We start from the raw sequence: 17,292 nt of genomic DNA on the forward strand, positions 1-17,292 counted from the left end.
CCTCTAGGAATCCTTCCCACCTCACACTAATAATATATGAGCAGGTCCCAATTAGAAAGCCCTTCATTCTTGCCACAAGCCTAAAAGATAGGTCTTATTGGTATCTTCATTTAAAGAAGAGGAAACTGAGGCTCAGAGAGGTAAAACCACTTGTTAATAAACCCAGGTAGATAGAATGGATTCATCAGCCAGATAGCCTCTGCTTAGGAGGGTAAGGGCCCTCTTTCTCATAGTCGTTGGAATTGGTGTTTGTTCTGGCTTCAGATCCTGTTTGGATCCTGGAATCCATTTTAGTCATTATGTCTACATGTGGCAGGCATGCTGCAGGGGTTAGATTTGAACCCTGGCCTGCCTGTCTGATGCCAAATTCCACTGAATTATATACCTCTCCCTCTCCTGAGTACTCTCTCTTACTGACAAGGAGAGCAGGGAGCCAGGCTGCCCACTCAAGGGCTGGGGGGTTTGGAAGCTGCCATGCCCACGCCCTGGGGAGCCCACCTTTGTGGTAAAGGAGCCAGCCCGGGCATAGTGGTTTATCATTTGATCCTTGGAGAGAAAGCGGCAGTCCAGCACGTCCCGCCGAGTCGTCCAGATGAAGTAGGGGATCTCGTTCCGAACCATGCGAGACTGGGGACAGGGGAGGAGACAGGAGGCTGGTGTGGGCAGCACAAGGCTTGAGGCAGCTTCCCCCCTCCATGCTGAGCAGGGTGGGTGAATGGAAAGAGAGGATATTTCCAGGGTGGCCTCTGGCCCACCTGCCATCTTTGTGTGAGGTAAGGAAAGACATCTCTTCCTCCAGGGCACACGCTTGGTCAGCAGAGAGTAGGCAGGCTTGCAGCCTCCTTTGGCCAGGTGCCCCTAGGCAGTGACCAAGCCGCACAACTGAACACCACACCTTGTTCTGGCCCATGGCCATCAGTGACTTGCTCAGTGACAGGACAGTGACTTCAAGCTGATGGGCACATAGAATGTGACAAAGGCTCTCTCGTTGGCTCTTTCTCTCCATCCTTCCTACAACTCTGGGAGGTGGGATTATTAATAAGCAATAACACCACATGCCAGGCCTTGTTCAGCTCATTTAATCCTCACCACAACCCTATGAGGTAGGTGCTACTGTTATCCCCATTTCACCGAGGAGGGAACTCAGGTACAGGGAGGGTCAATGTCCAAGGGCTCACAAGGTTGAGCCATATAAAATTGCCAACACTCAACCTTTCCTGACAGAAAAATGGCAATTTGGTATAGTTAAACTTAGTAAGTGGTGGTTCCAAGATTTGAAGCCACGTGTCCTTAGTGCTACACATATATCCTCCACATCATCATATCAGCCTCTTTTAGAACTTTTTAAGCCCTTCTTTCCAGCCTTCACTTGCCAAGGGCAGAAAAAGGAGACGAACGACGGGGTTTTTATTTGCAAAGGGGAATAACCAGGCGCGGAGGTTGTGCCAGCTTCTGACACGACCTAACAGAGTTCTGACCCCAGGCCTGCCTTGTGTGAACTCCATTACGTCCCTCACCGCTCTGCGGGCCCATCTAGGCTTTAGAGAAGCAGTCGGTTTTTACTGCAGATGGGGAAACTGAAGCCCAGAGAAGGAAAGGACTTGTCTGAGGTCACCCAGCTGGACTCTAGTGCTCTCCTTCTGACTAAGCAGCCCTCTGGGCCCTTACCATTAGAGCATGTGTCCCATCTAGGTCATCAAATTCCAGTAAATCATCGAAATCAAACAGCTGTGGTGGCTGGAATGTCTCATCTTCATCTTCATCCTCTGTGGATGCAGAGCCCAGGTCTGGTGAGGCCCCTGTCCCTGCCCATAGGCCCGTACCAAAACCTCAACCCTGGGACAGTGGGAATGAAAGGAAAGGGGCTCAGGAGGGGCAGTTTGTGGAAAGGGAGGGACTGCTCACCGTCCTCAGTGGTGTCGCTATTACCCACTACTGAGCTATCCAGATCCTTCTGGGGCTGAGGCAGGGTGGTGCCCGAGTGACGGACCATCTTCTCCACCCAGCCCCTCTGGCGCAAGAGGCACCGGATCACCGGGTAGCGGCCTTGGATCATAAAGATCTTCTTCTGCTGTAAGTTTAGAGAAGGATCATTGTTCAGTAAGTATTACCTAAGTGCCAGATATAGGAAATATAATGGTGAACCACAGTTACGGTCTCTGCCTTCAGGAAATTTTTATCTTCCAGTAGGGGAGACAGATTATAAACAAGCAGGGAAACAAATATGCATAGTAATAATTATAATGGTAATAGCCAATATTTGTTGAGCCCCTACTATGTGCTAAGCACTTATATACATTCTTAACAATAATATGTATTTTTAATAGATGTTATTACCCCCGTTTAACTGATTATGAAACAGGGGCATATAGAGGTTGAGTACCTTGGCCACACAGTGGTTAAGTGAAAAAAGCAGGGATTTAAATCCAGACTTGTTGGCTCCAAGAACTGGATACTTAACGGGGACCCAGGGGAACCAGAAATACATTCATGGTCAGGGAACGTTGAGAAGGAGCCATGAATGTACAGAGCTGGGCAAATGGCCATTCAGGTGGAGGGAAAAGCATGTGCAAAGGTGTTGAGGCTGGATACAGGTCAAAAGGAACTGGAAGGAAGCCAAGGGAGTGGAGCGTGGAAAATGAGGACAGAGCTCCTGAGCAGGTAGGCAGTGGCTAGACTGTGGAAGGTCCCACAGGCCTTGGGACGGACTTGGATTTTACATTAAGAGCAGTGTGAAGCAACAAAGGCAAAGGGAGAGAGTGACGCGATTGGAGGCTTTGTAAGTTCGGCTTGCTGCAGTACACAGGATAGATGGAGGGGACAGGAGGAAGCAGGGAGAACATTTAGAAGGCTGGTGTGGTTTGTGTAAGAGAGAAATCACCATAGCTAGAATGAGGGTGATTACAGTGGAGATGGGGAGAAGGTGATAAGAGCTAAAATAGGGATGACTGGTCCTGCTGACGGGATTAGATGTGTGGGTGAGTGAACAGAAAACCAGATTTCTGGCTTGAGCAACCAAGAGATGGGGAAGACCAGAGACTAGGGAGGAGGACAGGTTTGGGGAGGAAAATCAAGAGGATGGTTTGGGACATGGGTTTAAAATTCTTACAAGTTCTCTGGGTGGAGATGTCAAATAGGCGTACCGAGTGTGGAGTTTCCAGGCTGGGCTGGAAAGGGCATGGAGGGGGCACAGCACACTGAGCGGACTCACAGTCAAGGAGACAGCTGTGGGGAGGGATCCAGGGAACCGTCAATGTCCGGAGGAGCCTTCAAAGGCAACTGAAAAGCAGCAGCCAGGGAGGGTCAAAGGAAAGCCAGGTGTGTGCTGACAGCCAAGAGGGAAGGGGGTGTGGGGCGGCAGTGTACAATGACACAGGGTGCCCAACTGAGATTAGGACAGAAAAGGAACTGCTGGATTTGGCTCCTTGGAGGTCACCAGTGACCTCGACTATAGTGGTTCCCGGGGACTGGGGCAGAGCAGGGAGCTAGTGTGGTGGGAACTGAGTGAATCCCAGGTGAAGAAGTAGACAGTTCTGCCAAGAAGTTCTGCTGTGAGGGGGTACTGACAATTGGGGAGGTATTTGAAGATGTGTGTGGGATCAAGGCTTTTGTTTTTTTGTTTGTCTGTTAAGGATAGGAGAAAATAGTGCAGGGAGGCAGGCCGAGACACTCTCAGGGCCCTTTCTAGACCTCCCAGCCCCCTCCGACCTTGACAGCTCTCTCCACGTGGATCTTGGCGCTCCTGAGCCGGCCCATGTGATGAGACGCCTTGGAGAATCCTCGCCAGAGGACAAGGGAACCTGCAGAAAGATCCGGAGTGGGATGGGGCAGGATGGGGGCTCAGCCTGGCATCTCTCCCGGCCCCGGATGCCCACACTCCTTCTCTTTCTCCACCCTTCATCTGGATGCCCACCCTCTACCACTCTTCTCTCTACCCACATTCCTTCTACCCCAAGCCCTCTCGGCCTCGCCGCCGCCCCCGCCTCAGGCCAGGATGGGCTGGCCGCAACGCGCCTCACCGTCCTGCGGCGAGGCTTCCTCCAGGGCCGACGCGTGCGGGGGCCCGAGGGGGCGGGGATACGCGGCGCCCTGGGCAGGGGTGCAGCGAGCGAGCGACCCGCAGGCGCAGCCCAGCGGGCGCGCAGAGGCGGGGCTGCCAGCCCGGCGTTTGCCGCCTGCGCGAGCCCCGTCGCACCGGGCGGAGGCGGTCCCGGGCCATGGCAGTGTCTCTGGAGGCCGGGACAGGGAGTGGCGCGCCCAGGGCCATGGGGCGGGGGAACTGGTGCGTGGTTCGGGCAGCTGCGGCTTCTTCGGCCAGCTGCACCCCAGGTCGCCCTCCTGGAGGACCCAGGCGGCGGAGCCCCGGTGTGCGGCCCCCCACTCCCCAGGGCTCAGGAGCAGCGCCGCGCCGGGGCCCGGCATCGGCCCCTCCCCGCGCGGGCCCTCCCAGTATCCCAGAGCCCGCCTCCCCCTCCGCGCGCCGCCGCCTCTTGGGGAGGGCCCTGCCCAGGCCTGTGCCCGGCCCTCTGTTCCGAGGCCCCGCCCTCTGTTTGCTGTCGCCTTGGAAACCATTCCGCACAATCTGGCCGCCAATGGCGAGTTCGCTGGCTCATTCCAGCGGGCCGAACTCCAGCCCTCACCTGCCCCAGACCCTTGATGAGCGTGTCACTGAAGGTGGAAGCGCAGAGCACTGGGGCTGCCAGTTACTATCGGTGTCATTGTCCCTTGTGCACTTCCTGGAGCTTCAGTCATTTTACAGTATTTATAGAGCATCAAGTGCTACGGATTGGGCTAGGCGCTGGGGGCCGGAAGAATAAACAACAGGTGATCCCTGACCTCACGGAGCTTACAGTCCAGCGGAGGGGAAACAAAAAGCAAGCAACAAAGGCATACAACAGCTGTAGGTACGATCCTGGCAATGAACAAGCAATGAACTGAAACCAGGAAGGGGGCATACTTTAGATAAGGCAGTCAAGGTTGTCCTGTTGGAAGAGGTGACATTTAAGCTGAAGCCTACGGAGTGCAAAGGAGTTCAGGAGTTGACCAGGGAAAAGGGGAGAAATAGCATTCCAGGGATAAGAAATTCTCCGCACCAGCCCCGAGAAGGGTTCAAGACCCTTTCTGGGGAACTCATGGCAGCCAGTGTGGCTGGAGCCTGGTGAGACGGATCAGATCTGCAGGGCCTGGCATATGGGGCTAGGGTAAGATCCTTGGGGCTAGATTTGAAAGCCAGGGCAGGATATAGGGGAAACAGTGATAATGGTGCAGAGTGCACAACCCCCACCCCCACCCCACAATAACTTGGAAATGGAAAATTATCATTTAAGTCAACTGCAGAAAAAATCTAATAAAACAGTTATGCACAGTCCCCAAGACAAGACTGTAAGTAACCTTTTTGGAGATAGTGGCAAAATACTATACTCAAAAGTCACAGGTGAGATAAATAAGGCTCCAAGGTGTTAAATAATTTGCCTCATATCGCACAGCAGAACCAGCATTGAAGCCCAGGTCTGACTCCAAAGCCCTACTGTTAAACATAAACATTATTAAATGTAAGTCCTTGTTAACACTTAGACTCGTTGCCTATTGGTCATGGAAATACCAAACAGGCAGTTTGAGAGGCAAATTCTAGCAGTGCCCATTGAAGCAGAGTCCAAGAAACCAGTTTTGTGTGCGGGTAGATCTTCCTGTACGGTGAAGGTGGGCCCTCCACCTAGCTGTTCAGCCAACCCCAACCACTGCCATCACCCTTCCCAACCCTCCTTTGGCTGGTGACTGGCTTTCCCAAAAGGCATGCCTCCAGGAGAGGGCTGGCTGATTGGCAACCATCCAGTCTGTTCTCATCAGCTGGCAAATTCGGCTTTAGGGGCTCTGGACCCTGCAAGATGAATCTGTGACAAATGAGAGAGTCGGGGCTCACCCCAGTGATGCGGTCCTGTGAAGACTGAGTGAGGAGCTGCCACGCTCTAGCAGACATCCAGCTTCACCACGAGCACCTTTAACACTCACTGCAAAGCCAGAACATAGGCATGTGCCCAGACAAGGGCACACCTAATTCTGCAAGGCAGGAGAGGGAGGTCACAGAGGTAATGTCATAAAGGGGATGGTAGCTGCCCAAGTTGCCCCCACCCCCTCCTCCCTTTAACGTGACCTTTTCCTCTGCCTCGAGACCCCTTTGGCCATCTGGAAGAAACTCTTTTGAAAGCTCAGCTCAAAGGACCCTTTTGAAACTTTCCCTGACACTCTCTTCCATAAATATACCGCCTGTGGGGTCCCAGAGACTTCCATTAGTGAATATGAAAAACTTCAGTGTACCTGTCTCTTTATACACCTAGATCTTGTACCAGCCCCCCAAGTCTCTCCAAGACAGGCATGTGAACGCCCAGGTGTAGCATGGTGGAAGTTATCAAACAGCTTGGATGCTGGGCTGGTGGAAAGACTGGCTATTGTTAATTCAATACCTGTATAGCAGGTACTGTGTCTGATTGTTCACATTATCTCCACTTTACAGATTAAGAAACTGAGGCACAGAATATAACTTTTTCACATTCAGCAGCAAGAGTCAGAATTAAAACACAAGTGGTTTTTTTTTTTTATTACTTCAAGGTGTCACCAAGGTGTAGCTCTATCCAATAGAACGTTCTGTGATGACAGAAATATTCTATATATGTACTGTCTGACACGGTAGGCACCAGTCACTTGTAGCTACTGAGCACTTTGAAATGTTGCTGGTGGCACAGAAGAAGTGCATTTTAAAGTTTATTTAATTGTAATAATTTAAACTTAAATAGCCACATGTGGCTAGTGATTATTGTCTTAGCACAGGCAGAGGCAAAAATCTTCGGGTTGATGTCTACTCTCTTGCTCACTGGCAGGAGCAAGGTGCTGCATCTCATGGAACCTGTTTCCTTAGCCACGAAATGGGATCATTATTTCTCTGAGGTTATTCAGCCCAAATGAGCTCGTTATGTGAAAAGGACCAAATGTCCATACAGGCAGAGAGAGCGGTTTCAGAAATGGGTGGTGCCTGGACTGCAATGGAGGTCTCTGGGTCGGGGCCCTTGGCAGGGATAATGTCAGGGACCAATTATGAGACTGTCTCTGGCCCAAGTACAAGCCACATGGTCCTGGGGAATAAAAAGCCCCACCTCCCCTCCTTTCACATATACAAACAGAGCACAGACCTCATGCAGCCCCAAAGGGGCAAGAAGAGACTTTAATTAGGGGAGGGAGGATCCACCAGAATAAGAAAAGGTACAGCGAGCGTGGGAGCAGAGGAGCCAGAGCAGGTGGGAGGGCCCAGAGCAAGCTCTGGAGGACTCACCTCTCCACCTCTAGCACAGGCACTGCACTGATACACAAGGCGAAACAGTGGCCCCTCTGAGCTGGGAGGGCATGAAGTGGACCCTGCAGCCAGAGGATACCTGGCTTTTGGGTCCCAGCTCCTAGGCGTGGCTGGTGGCCACCGGTTCACCCCTTGTCCCTAACCAGTGCTCAGTGGCCATCTTTAGGCAGAGCTCAGGAAGCTGGCAGAGGGTCCCCACCGCTTCTACTGGGCCCAAGGAGGTTTGGGAATAAGAGGGCAAGGGAGAGGAACTGGAGTCTGAAACCTCCCTCCCTCCCCACCTGGGGTGGCTCGGGGGAGGAACAGTAGTCGCCTTCTGGCTCCAGGCCCGCCCAGACCCACAGCGACCAATAAGGTACAATCACTGGGACCAGTCACAGCCACTGGAGGTGGAGGTTGTTTGTTTTTAAAAAAAAAAAAAAAAAAGACAAAAAGGTTACGGTCTCCTACAAGCACAGAGTTTAAGTTTCAAGACGTTAAAAAAAATCTGTCCCGGCCCAGGGGACTGAACATCAGAAGCCAGCCTGACCAGGCACGTGTGGCCTTGGGGCAGGTCCACTGCTGCTTTGTTGCCCAGCTAGCAAGCACACCACCCCCCTCCCGCATCTAATGCCCACCCCGACCCAGCTCCCGTCTGCTGCTGCCGCCGCTGCCGCTCTTGGAAGTAACTCCAGGACGCCTTCGCAGAGACATAGGGGAGTCTGAGGGGGAAGGCCATGAGATCCAGCCAGATGGTTTAAAACTGTCAAGAGAACCAAGATGTGGTGAATGGTGGTTATTACTATATCCTGGCAGGCCTACTCTGGGGCGGTGGGCTGATCTGGAAGCTGCCACTGTGCTCAGATCTCTGAGGGGCAGGGTTGGGTCCAAGGACACCCTGTGGGCACACTCTTTCTAATTCAGCCAGCATTCAGCAGTGACCTTTGGGGTAATGGGCCTAAACCTAGCACTAGACAAGGCAGAGAAGTCAAGGGTGATGTGGGCTTTTCCACAGCTCCCCTTGGATGTGTCATGGAGGCTGCTATAAAGCCCCATCACAGTGCCTTGCTTGGTGAACTGAGGTTGCCTTCTTTAGAGATGAGGTACTCACATGCAAGAGCTTGGGGACTCAGAGGGCCAAGGGTAGAGGGACCCAGGACCTGGTACTTTCTGTCAAGCTCTGAGTGGTCCTCCAACCAGGACAGGCCCTTGAAACATTTTCTGCCTCAAGTATCCCCTATGGTGCCTAGAACAGCCCTGGACATTTTATAGACTAATGGCTGTGGGCCAACGGCCCATGGGCCTAACTCAGCCCAAAGAGGTGCACTGTTTGGCCCAGTCAGTGTTTAAAAGAATATGAATTAGTTGCCAACCTTCAAAATAAGGGAGATGACACATACAAGTCCAGATTTGGGGATTATTTCCAAAAGCTGGAAGATGAAGCTACGACAGGCTGGAGCTGGGTGGTGGTGATCCTCCTCAGGTAAGGTATGTGCTCACCAGGTCCCCACACTGCCCACATCACTCCTGCGCATTACCTGCCTGACTGCTGCATGTGCCTGAGTTTCTGACCCCTGCCAGATGGCACGGTACTATCTTAGATCTTTGAGTCTAAAAATCTAGCTCCAAGTCCTGGTTCCTCCACTTACTGGCTGAGGGACCCTGACTTAACTTCCAGAGCCCAGTTTACTCATATGTAAAATGGGGATAACACCTGACTCAAAGACTGTGTTAGGTGTTAAATGATACATGTAAATGTGTTTTTTTAGCTGTATAACTACAGAAATGCAATGATCGTAATAACTAAATGATTACTGACCGAATGAATCAAATATTAAATTGGGACAAGAACTACTTTTCTTCACAGTTGAATCTCGGGGCATCCTAGCACCCTGGCCTAAAATTTTGGTGCTACAATACGTGGAAAGCTTACTATGTACCGAGTGATATGCTTTACATTTATTTCACTTATTGCTCAGTGACACTGAAAGGTACATACTAATTAGTAGTTTCCTCACTTCACAGTTGAGGAAACTGATGCTTAGTTGAGAGGTTCCGTAACACGCCTGAGTAGGCAGTGGAGCTGGCTCACACACAGGTGGCCTGACTCCACAGCCTCTGTGATCTGAACAAGCATGCTACCCTGTGCGCACATCACAGCTACTCTGTATGCTGGCTGCTCTCATTACAATTAAAGCCAGGGGAAGCGGGGGTAATTTTCACTTTAGGAATCTGAGCTCCTGGGCTGGGTCTGTATACACTGGTAAGAGTAAACATTAAATCCACCATCTAGGGATCACAGTCAACTCTGAGTGGAACATGTCAACAAACCAAAGATTGTTTGGAAGAAGGAAAAAAAGGAGGAGGTATGTCCTGAATATCTAAACAAGAACAACTGTGTCATCAGTTCACCAATGTAAACTGTTCCTTTTCTTCAGAGGGCCGCAGTCCTGTCAGGAATGCACAAACAACTGAAGAGGCATCTGGAGGATTTAGTGATGAAAGTGATGGAAAACAGGTGGAGAAATCATGACTTTAAGCCTGAGAAACAGACACTGAAGGAAAATATTTAAGTCTGTTTGAGAAGTGGAATTACACGATGATTAACTGTTCTATATTCCCAGAAAATTCACATGCGGATTTAACTTGCCTCACTTGGGAGTCTGAACTAGCTATAGGGAAGAACTCTGTGTACATTTTGAGATGTAGAAATGAATGTCTAAGTCCCCATGAGGGACTAAGAGAGGTGTCCCCCAGGCACCCAGATATGGAAAATGCCCTGCAGCTCTCAAAGATGAACCTCAGGTTCTCCAGTTCTAAGGTACCTGACTGACCTGCCGCCCACCATGGGTCCTAGCGGCCTCAAGAAATATTCACACACTGTTGGCACCGCTTTCCCATGAGATGCTAAGTTCTCAACACAACCCATGACTCCTTCTATTTCTGGAAAGAAACCAAGAAGGCCACAACTTACATTCTTGAGGAACTCCTCAGCCACGATGCGCGCACGGGCATTGACTGACAGCTTCATCTCACTGATCTCCTTATCGATCTCCTCCATAAAGTGGATCACAAAGTCCACCAACTTGTGTTTGTACATCTGCTCTGTGTGGAAGTTGGTGATCAGAAAACTGATGTCATACCCCTAGGGAAGGAAGACAGTAGGGGCGAGGAAGAGAAGAAACAGGAGAGAATTAATGTCCCAGGGACATTTAGTTGGCCATGTCCTCTACATTCACTCAGCCACACGCTTTCAGCTGGCTGTGACCTTCTCCCAAGCAACACGCGCTTCAGTCAGCAGCCCACCTGCTCTGATGGGCTGTCTATGTTGGATCCAAGTAACTCAACCCAGTTGAGAATTCTGTGTCTGTTAGACATCAGTGGCACAAACAGCTGCATTCAGAATGAGTCAAGGGACTTGGAAATCTTGTTACAGAAGAATCTAATCAAGCAGGGAACATTTAGTCTGGAGAGGAGAGATGCTGTGGGAGAAGGATGGGATTGAGGTCTTTAACTATGAGATGGGTTGTGTCTGCGAGAACAATTTTATTTATTCTGGGTAGCCCCAGAGGTCAGAGCTTGGTCAACACGTCTGATGAGTCTGATGATGGCGTGTGCTGCTCTGCATGGTAGTTTCTCAGTCACTGGGGATATCTTAAGTCGAGCTGGCAGAGAGTCTGTGGAGAAGACTCAAGTACAAGGCTAGGCAACAACTGAGCCAATGTCAATCGTGGCCCTGAAAGACTATGACTCAACTGGTGGCAGAGCTTAGAAAGGATTTCTGATTCGTTGTGCCCTCTCTGCTGCTTCCTAAAACCACAGGCTCTGGGAAGATGAGCGATGCATCTCATCTTTTCTGCCTCTTCCATGACTGACATACAACCAACTTCTCCTAAGTTTCTGATCCCCGTTACTCTCACTCCATATGAGATGAAGAGACTCGACTCAGGCAATGGGTGCCCTACAGCTGGAGGAGCAGTAATCTCAGTTCTAGAAACAATCCCAGACCAGCGACAGTGGACTCAGTGGTAGAATCCTGGGTATTACGAACACACGAATCACATGATCTCACCTCCACTGGTTTCCTTCGAAGGATAAAGAAGTTCTCTGCTCGCATCATCATGAAACGCATGAACTTGTGGCATAAAATCTTCTCAATCTCATCAGCCTGGTGAAAGCAAAGGAGAAAGGTGTTGCCCTGAAGCTGACACCCTATGACAACAGAAACCTGTAGCCTGGTCTTCTGACCAGAATTTCCCCCAGGCTCGCTGGAAGCAGTGGGGTTTGATACTGGGAGCAATCACTGCCTGAACTTTGAATCATGGGGCACTTGGTTGCTAACTGAAAGCAGGGTCTACCACACTCCAGCCTCTCCAACTTAATGGGGCATTACCATGATCCCATCTACCCCCATTCCAGAGAGGTAATTCTGGTAAACCAGAGTCTTTCATCCACTCATTCCAGAAGCCATACCTATATTCAAAGCTGCCTTTCTCATTCTCATTTCACTAGCGCAGCACTTTCCAGAGCCTGTGATACATCCCTGGGGCATCAGGGATAACCTTAGGTGATCTCCGCTTTAATAACACTGAACATCAAATGATTCTCAAAGTTTCTCCCTGCTGAACTCTCAGTATTTCTTTCTTCTTTTCTTTTTTGAGGAAGATTAGCCCTGAGCTAACATCTGCCGCCAATCCTCCTCTTTCTGCTGAAGACGACTGGCCCTGAGCTAACATCTGTGCCCATCTTCCTCCACTTTTTATATGTGGGACGCCTGCCACAGCATGGTTTGCCAAGCAGTGCCATGTCCACACCCAGGATCCGAACCGGCAAACCCCTGGCCGCCCGCCGAAGTGGAACTGCTGTGCCCGGGGCCAGCCTCTCAGTATTTCTAAAGGAAGAATTTTGCAGCTGGGTGCTAGAATGCCCTTAGCCCTCTCCAACACTTGTTAATCTCCCCTTTTAACAAAGAGAGCAGGCCCCAGGGTTAGAGCTTTCTGCAGGCAGCAATATCTATTCTGAACTTAGTAACACTATTTTTGTTTTCACTGTATTTATTTTTTTAGAGTTGTCCTCTATTTGGCAAGTGACAGTGTTTTTCTACTTATGGCATAAACTTTTTCCAACAAATTTAAGCAAAAGAAAATGTCAACTTAAAGAAATCTATTAAGTAAGGAACTGTCCAGATACTATAAAAATATGGCAAGAATTATGGGAGTGGTGGGAATGTCAGACATTTGTGAAACGGTATCTGAGGAAACTACACTCTTTTTTACCCTAAATCTCACTTTCAGAGTTAATGGCTATCAAACCAGTACTAGTACTATTTGTTTTTCTGAACTGGACTCATTCTTCATTCCTCAGGAACGGTTCTATGACCTGACACCAAACTGGCCCATGGCCTTGGCTGCTCCATTTCCTGCCTTCTATTCCAGAGCAAGGCCTAGAAGATGGAGTTGTGCTCTATTCTACTGACTTGCTGAGTCTGGCAAATCATTTCCTGGTTACTTTCAAGGAAACAGAGCCTGGGTTTCTTGGCACCCTGAATCTGGCACACTGATCTCTCAGACGGAGATCCCTGGCCTCCTGGGGAGGCAGGGGCTCCGTGGTGAGCTCACCTGTTTCACAGCAATGCTGACCCGGACAGAGTTGATGGAGCCCTCAATCAGAACTTTTTCCTTCTCATTCCTGCTGATGGTCACGGGTTGTAACAGGAGCTCTTTGCTACTCCTGAAAACACAATGTCACAGAGGCCTCTGTACTACAGAGGAACAGAACGCTCAGGGAGACCTCACAGCAGGCCCTGGAATCACTATCCTAGACCAGAGTCCAAGGAATAAGAGACTCACAAGCAGGGGTGTTCCAAGATGGGGGCCAGCTAGCGTGTTCTCCATTGGAAACAACACAGGCTCTGGAGTCAGGGCTAAAAAGTTTTGAAATCCCGCCTCCTCTGTTACTTTCCTTGGGCACATTACCCTGTTGGAATCTCAATTTCCTCAGCTGTAAAATGACTCTGATTCCTATTTCACTGGTGAGGACTGAGAGAAATCAAAAAGGATCAAGCATCTAACAGTGTGCCTGGCCCATGGTAGGAGCTTTCCAAATGGCAGCTCTTATTTTAGTAACCACAAGCAAACTCATATACCACTTAGGGAATGAGAAGAGAGAGGCTGCCTTAGATATAAGTTAAAACCGAACACACTTTGGCCTCCTTTAATTATCAATCCAGAATGACTCACTTATTCAGTATTAAGACCCCTCCCAGCTCAGTTCCTTCTGACCCCTAGATATCTGTAAGGGTAGTTAACTGTGGTGGTGGTGTCTGTGGGCTGTTATCATTTTAACATGCCTAGTGGAAATCATATATGTTAACTAGCATAACACAGCACATCCTAACTTATCGGTTTAAAAAAATTCCAGTCATATCAACTTAGTGTGGTAACATGGCTTATCTCAGATATGTCTGTCCCAGATTAAATTTTAAAGGCGAAAAAGAGCAATAAATTGCAGGTCAATAATGCCACAGGAGATCTTCACAAATGGCCCTGCCCTGAGACGTCATACCTTGTATCAAGCAATCTTTGCTCCTGAGTAGCTTCTCCTCTGGGTTTTGTCCTGCCAACCCACTGACCCTATTTTCTGAACTCCAAATTGGGAACCACTGTTCATCTGGCAGCAAGACGGAATACGGTAAGTGTAATTATCCCGACAACTCCAGGACAGAGGGTCCTGGCACCCTGTAGATAAGGGCCATCTCTGGGTGCTGCACTCATCACCCCCACCCCGACCTCTTCCCTCCCTACCTGACTTCCACCTCTGGCTTGTTGTGTCGTTCCACGACCTGGGAGGAGAAATTCTCCAGGCAGAGGGCAGCCTGCAGTGTGGCCCGCACGGCACTCAGGTAGGGGCGGAGAGTGGCAGTCTGTAGGAAAAAGCACGGCGGGGGGGGGGGGGGGGGGATCAGAATCTGTCTCACCAAACCCACTGGCCCCCTACTCCAGCTCACACGGGAGCCAGGCAGTACTGAGGGTGTCGGTTCTCAGACCAGTGAACAGAACAGACTAGGCCTTCAAAGTGTCTTTCCTTCAAAGTCTGGAGCAGTGGTTCTCAATGGGATGATTCTGCCTGTCAGGGGGACATTAGCAATGTCAAGACAAGTTTCACTGTCATGACTTGTGGGGAGAGGTGCCAAAGGCATTGAGTAGATAGAGGCCAGGCATACCACTAAACATCCCACAACACACAACAAAGAATTATTAAGCTCCAAACAGTGCTGAAGTTGAGAAACCCTGGTCTACAGGCATAGAGGTGAATGACTGTCCTTCATCTGTCTCTTGAGCCAAAAAATGGATAAGTCCACTGTGTACCAGGCACTGAGCTAGGTGCTAGGAATTCAGAGATGACTAAGACCATCTGTACCCCTAAAAAGCTCAACTAGGTTGAGGAGAGAGAAAATAACTATGAAATAAAGAAGGATAAAATGTGAAATCATTAGACTTACAAGTTATATTTGCAGAAGAAATCGGTTTTGATTTGAAGATAGAAATAGGATTAGGAGAATTTTATAATGAGGAAAGCAGAATACGGTCGTTCCCAGTAGACACCAGCTTCTAGCTACACTGGCCTATCTTCAGCTCCTTTTATGAGCCAAGTTCTTTCTCACCCCCAGGGCTTCAAACATGCTGAACCATTTATCTGCAAGCTTTTCTTCCCTCTTTTTCTCCCCTCTCCCCTAAGTCATCCTTCAGATCTCGGCTTATTCAGGGAAGGCCCCTTCCTTCCTCAAAGAGCCCTTTCTTGACTTCCCTCTTCATAGCATTTATTATAATTTATAACGACACATCCCTCGTATATCTTTAGTAAAGTAATTTCTCCTTCACTCCTAGACCGTAAGCCTCATGGTCAATAGAGCATGTCTATTTTATTCAAACCTACACACACTACACCCAGCTCAGTCAGTAGCTAACATATACAGTGTCTTGCTCAGTTTCTGTAGAATAAATGAATGAATGAAAGAACTTAAGGTTAGAATTACACAAAAGGCCATTAAGAGTTCCAGAAGTAGTGATGAGTACAATGTGCTATATATGGGAAGCACTTCAGATTCAACAGATAAGGCTGGAATGGTGACCTGGAGATTCATCGGGAATCTCAAGTGCCAGGCCACTGAGTTCAGTTTTTCTTTTAAGGTGGTAAGGAACTGCTGGGGCTTTCTGAGGAGGAAGTTTCACCACAACAGCTGCATGGTGACTCTGTGGAGAATGGACTGGAGAGGGAAGTGAGACATAAGGCAGACAGCTATTTAAGGAGTGCTGATGAGAGCCTGGGCTAGGGCAGTGGAGAGGAAAAGCAGAGGGGATCACAGGGCTTGGACTGATATTAGATGTCCAGGACAACAGAATCAAAAAACAACTCCCAACAAACTATGGTTCATTCATACAATGAAATACTACTCAGTGATAAAAAAGGAATAACCACTGATACACACAACATGCATGAATCTCAAATGCACTATGGTAAGAAGCCACACTAAAAAGTCTACATACTGAAGAATTCCATTTATAGGACAACCCGGAAAAAGCAAAACTACAGGGGAAAAAAAGTCAGTGGTTGCTTGGCGGGTGGGGAAGACTGATTATAAAGGAACTTGAGGAAAGTTTTTGAGGCGATGGAAATATTCTTTATCTTGATTGTAATAGTGGTTACCTGACTGTATTTGTCAAAATTCATAGATGGTAAACCTGAAAAGGGTGAATTTTAGGTGGCAAGCCCTGTGACGCCTGCTCTTTCACAAATGAAACAGACAGTCTCATGCAATACCTCAATAAAGGTGGTTTTTATAAAATCAAGAGGCACGGCCTCAATTGGAAAAAAAGAGTATCACAGTTTTCTGGCTGAGTGAAGAGGACACAAAGCCAGAATAAGGAACATAGGAGGAAGAGCAAGTTTAGGAGAAAAGGTGAGTTTTGACCTGGAGGTCTAATTTCAAGGTGTCTGTCTTCAAGATAACCAGAAAACCTTGAAAGGGCGGGGAAAACAGATTCAGGAGTCACCAGATAGATACACAAGGTCATCAAGGCCAGGAAACTAGTTAGGTATGAACAGTGAGACTGTAAAGAAGACGAAGGTGGTGAGCCCAAGTGTCAAAGCCCAGGAGCACCCACGATTATCAAACGCGAGGATTTCCAGGGAGGGAGGGATCAGCAGTATCAGAACTTACTACAGTAAGACTGACACGACTGCGTTCTGAGCAGGAAGGGGATTGGGTGGAGGCGGCTTAATAAGAGCTCTTTCGGGAGGGTAGAAGCAAGGCTGGAGGCAACAAGAGTGCGATAGGAAAGTGTGGACACTTCCCTCGGGAAACTGTGGCGTCAAGTGGGCAGGAGAGAACAGGGGAGTGTATTTAGTGCAGTTCTACTCTGAGTGGAGAGGCGGCCCTACTACGGACTCCGAGGCCTACTACGTGCCTTCGCGGCGCTACCATTAGCCTAGGAGGCCCTACTTCCGGCTTCCTCCACGCCTCAGGAGTACTCCCTACTTGCTTCGAAAGCCAGACCATGAAGCCGCAAGGCCTGCTGCTTCGGAGGCCGTCCCCGGCTAGCCCCTTCCTCACTTCGGCCCCCGCCCCGCCCTCTTTCTCCCAGCCTCGTCGGGCCCCCACACGCCCCAGCACCCCTCGGCCCCGGGCCTCTCCGTTGCAAAGCCGCATCTCCCCCAGACCCAGGTTCCTGAGGAAGAACAGCGGGGGTCCCTGGCCCGGGGCCCAGCTCTCTCACCATCGCGGGCGCTGGCTGGGCCGGAAAGCGGAAGTGCGGAAGTGGCCAGGCCCGCGACGCCTGCCTTTTCGCGAGAAGCGCAGCCGCAGTCCCCGCCTGGACTTCCGGACGGTACCATCTATGATCCGAGCGGGGGAAAGCGAGCCTAGGAACACTTGTCCCTCGTAAGTTTCCCCGCTAGGACTGTCTTCG

General features: G+C 49.8%; 2 protein-coding genes across 2 annotated transcripts in view; both read right to left on the reverse strand.

Annotated features, from left to right (window-relative positions):
* TTLL3 (tubulin tyrosine ligase like 3) overlaps positions 1-10,292 on the reverse strand; it is a 24,788-nt gene extending 14,496 nt beyond the window's left edge. The window contains exons 1-6 of the mRNA XM_046680685.1: positions 8,851-10,292; positions 4,020-4,578; positions 3,709-3,800; positions 1,906-2,071; positions 1,669-1,766; positions 499-627 (exon numbers count right to left, since the gene is read on the reverse strand). Of these exons, the coding sequence (XP_046536641.1) occupies positions 499-627; positions 1,669-1,766; positions 1,906-2,071; positions 3,709-3,800; positions 4,020-4,578; positions 8,851-8,859 (1,053 nt within the window). The 5' untranslated portion in view covers positions 8,860-10,292. The remainder of the gene's footprint in view (positions 1-498; positions 628-1,668; positions 1,767-1,905; positions 2,072-3,708; positions 3,801-4,019; positions 4,579-8,850) is intronic.
* ARPC4 (actin related protein 2/3 complex subunit 4) lies at positions 7,186-17,235 on the reverse strand. The gene is made up of 6 exons (XM_046680726.1): positions 17,101-17,235; positions 14,128-14,246; positions 12,943-13,054; positions 11,397-11,492; positions 10,299-10,469; positions 7,186-8,087 (listed from the first exon to the last, which is right to left on the reverse strand). Exons 1-6 carry the CDS (start codon positions 17,101-17,103, stop codon positions 8,082-8,084), a joined length of 507 nt encoding a protein of 168 aa, XP_046536682.1. The 5' UTR covers positions 17,104-17,235; the 3' UTR covers positions 7,186-8,081.
* Between the last annotated feature and the right edge of the window lie 57 nt (positions 17,236-17,292).

Source organism: Equus quagga, chromosome 1, assembly GCF_021613505.1.
Source record: "Equus quagga isolate Etosha38 chromosome 1, UCLA_HA_Equagga_1.0, whole genome shotgun sequence".
Classification (NCBI taxonomy): domain Eukaryota; kingdom Metazoa; phylum Chordata; class Mammalia; order Perissodactyla; family Equidae; genus Equus; species Equus quagga.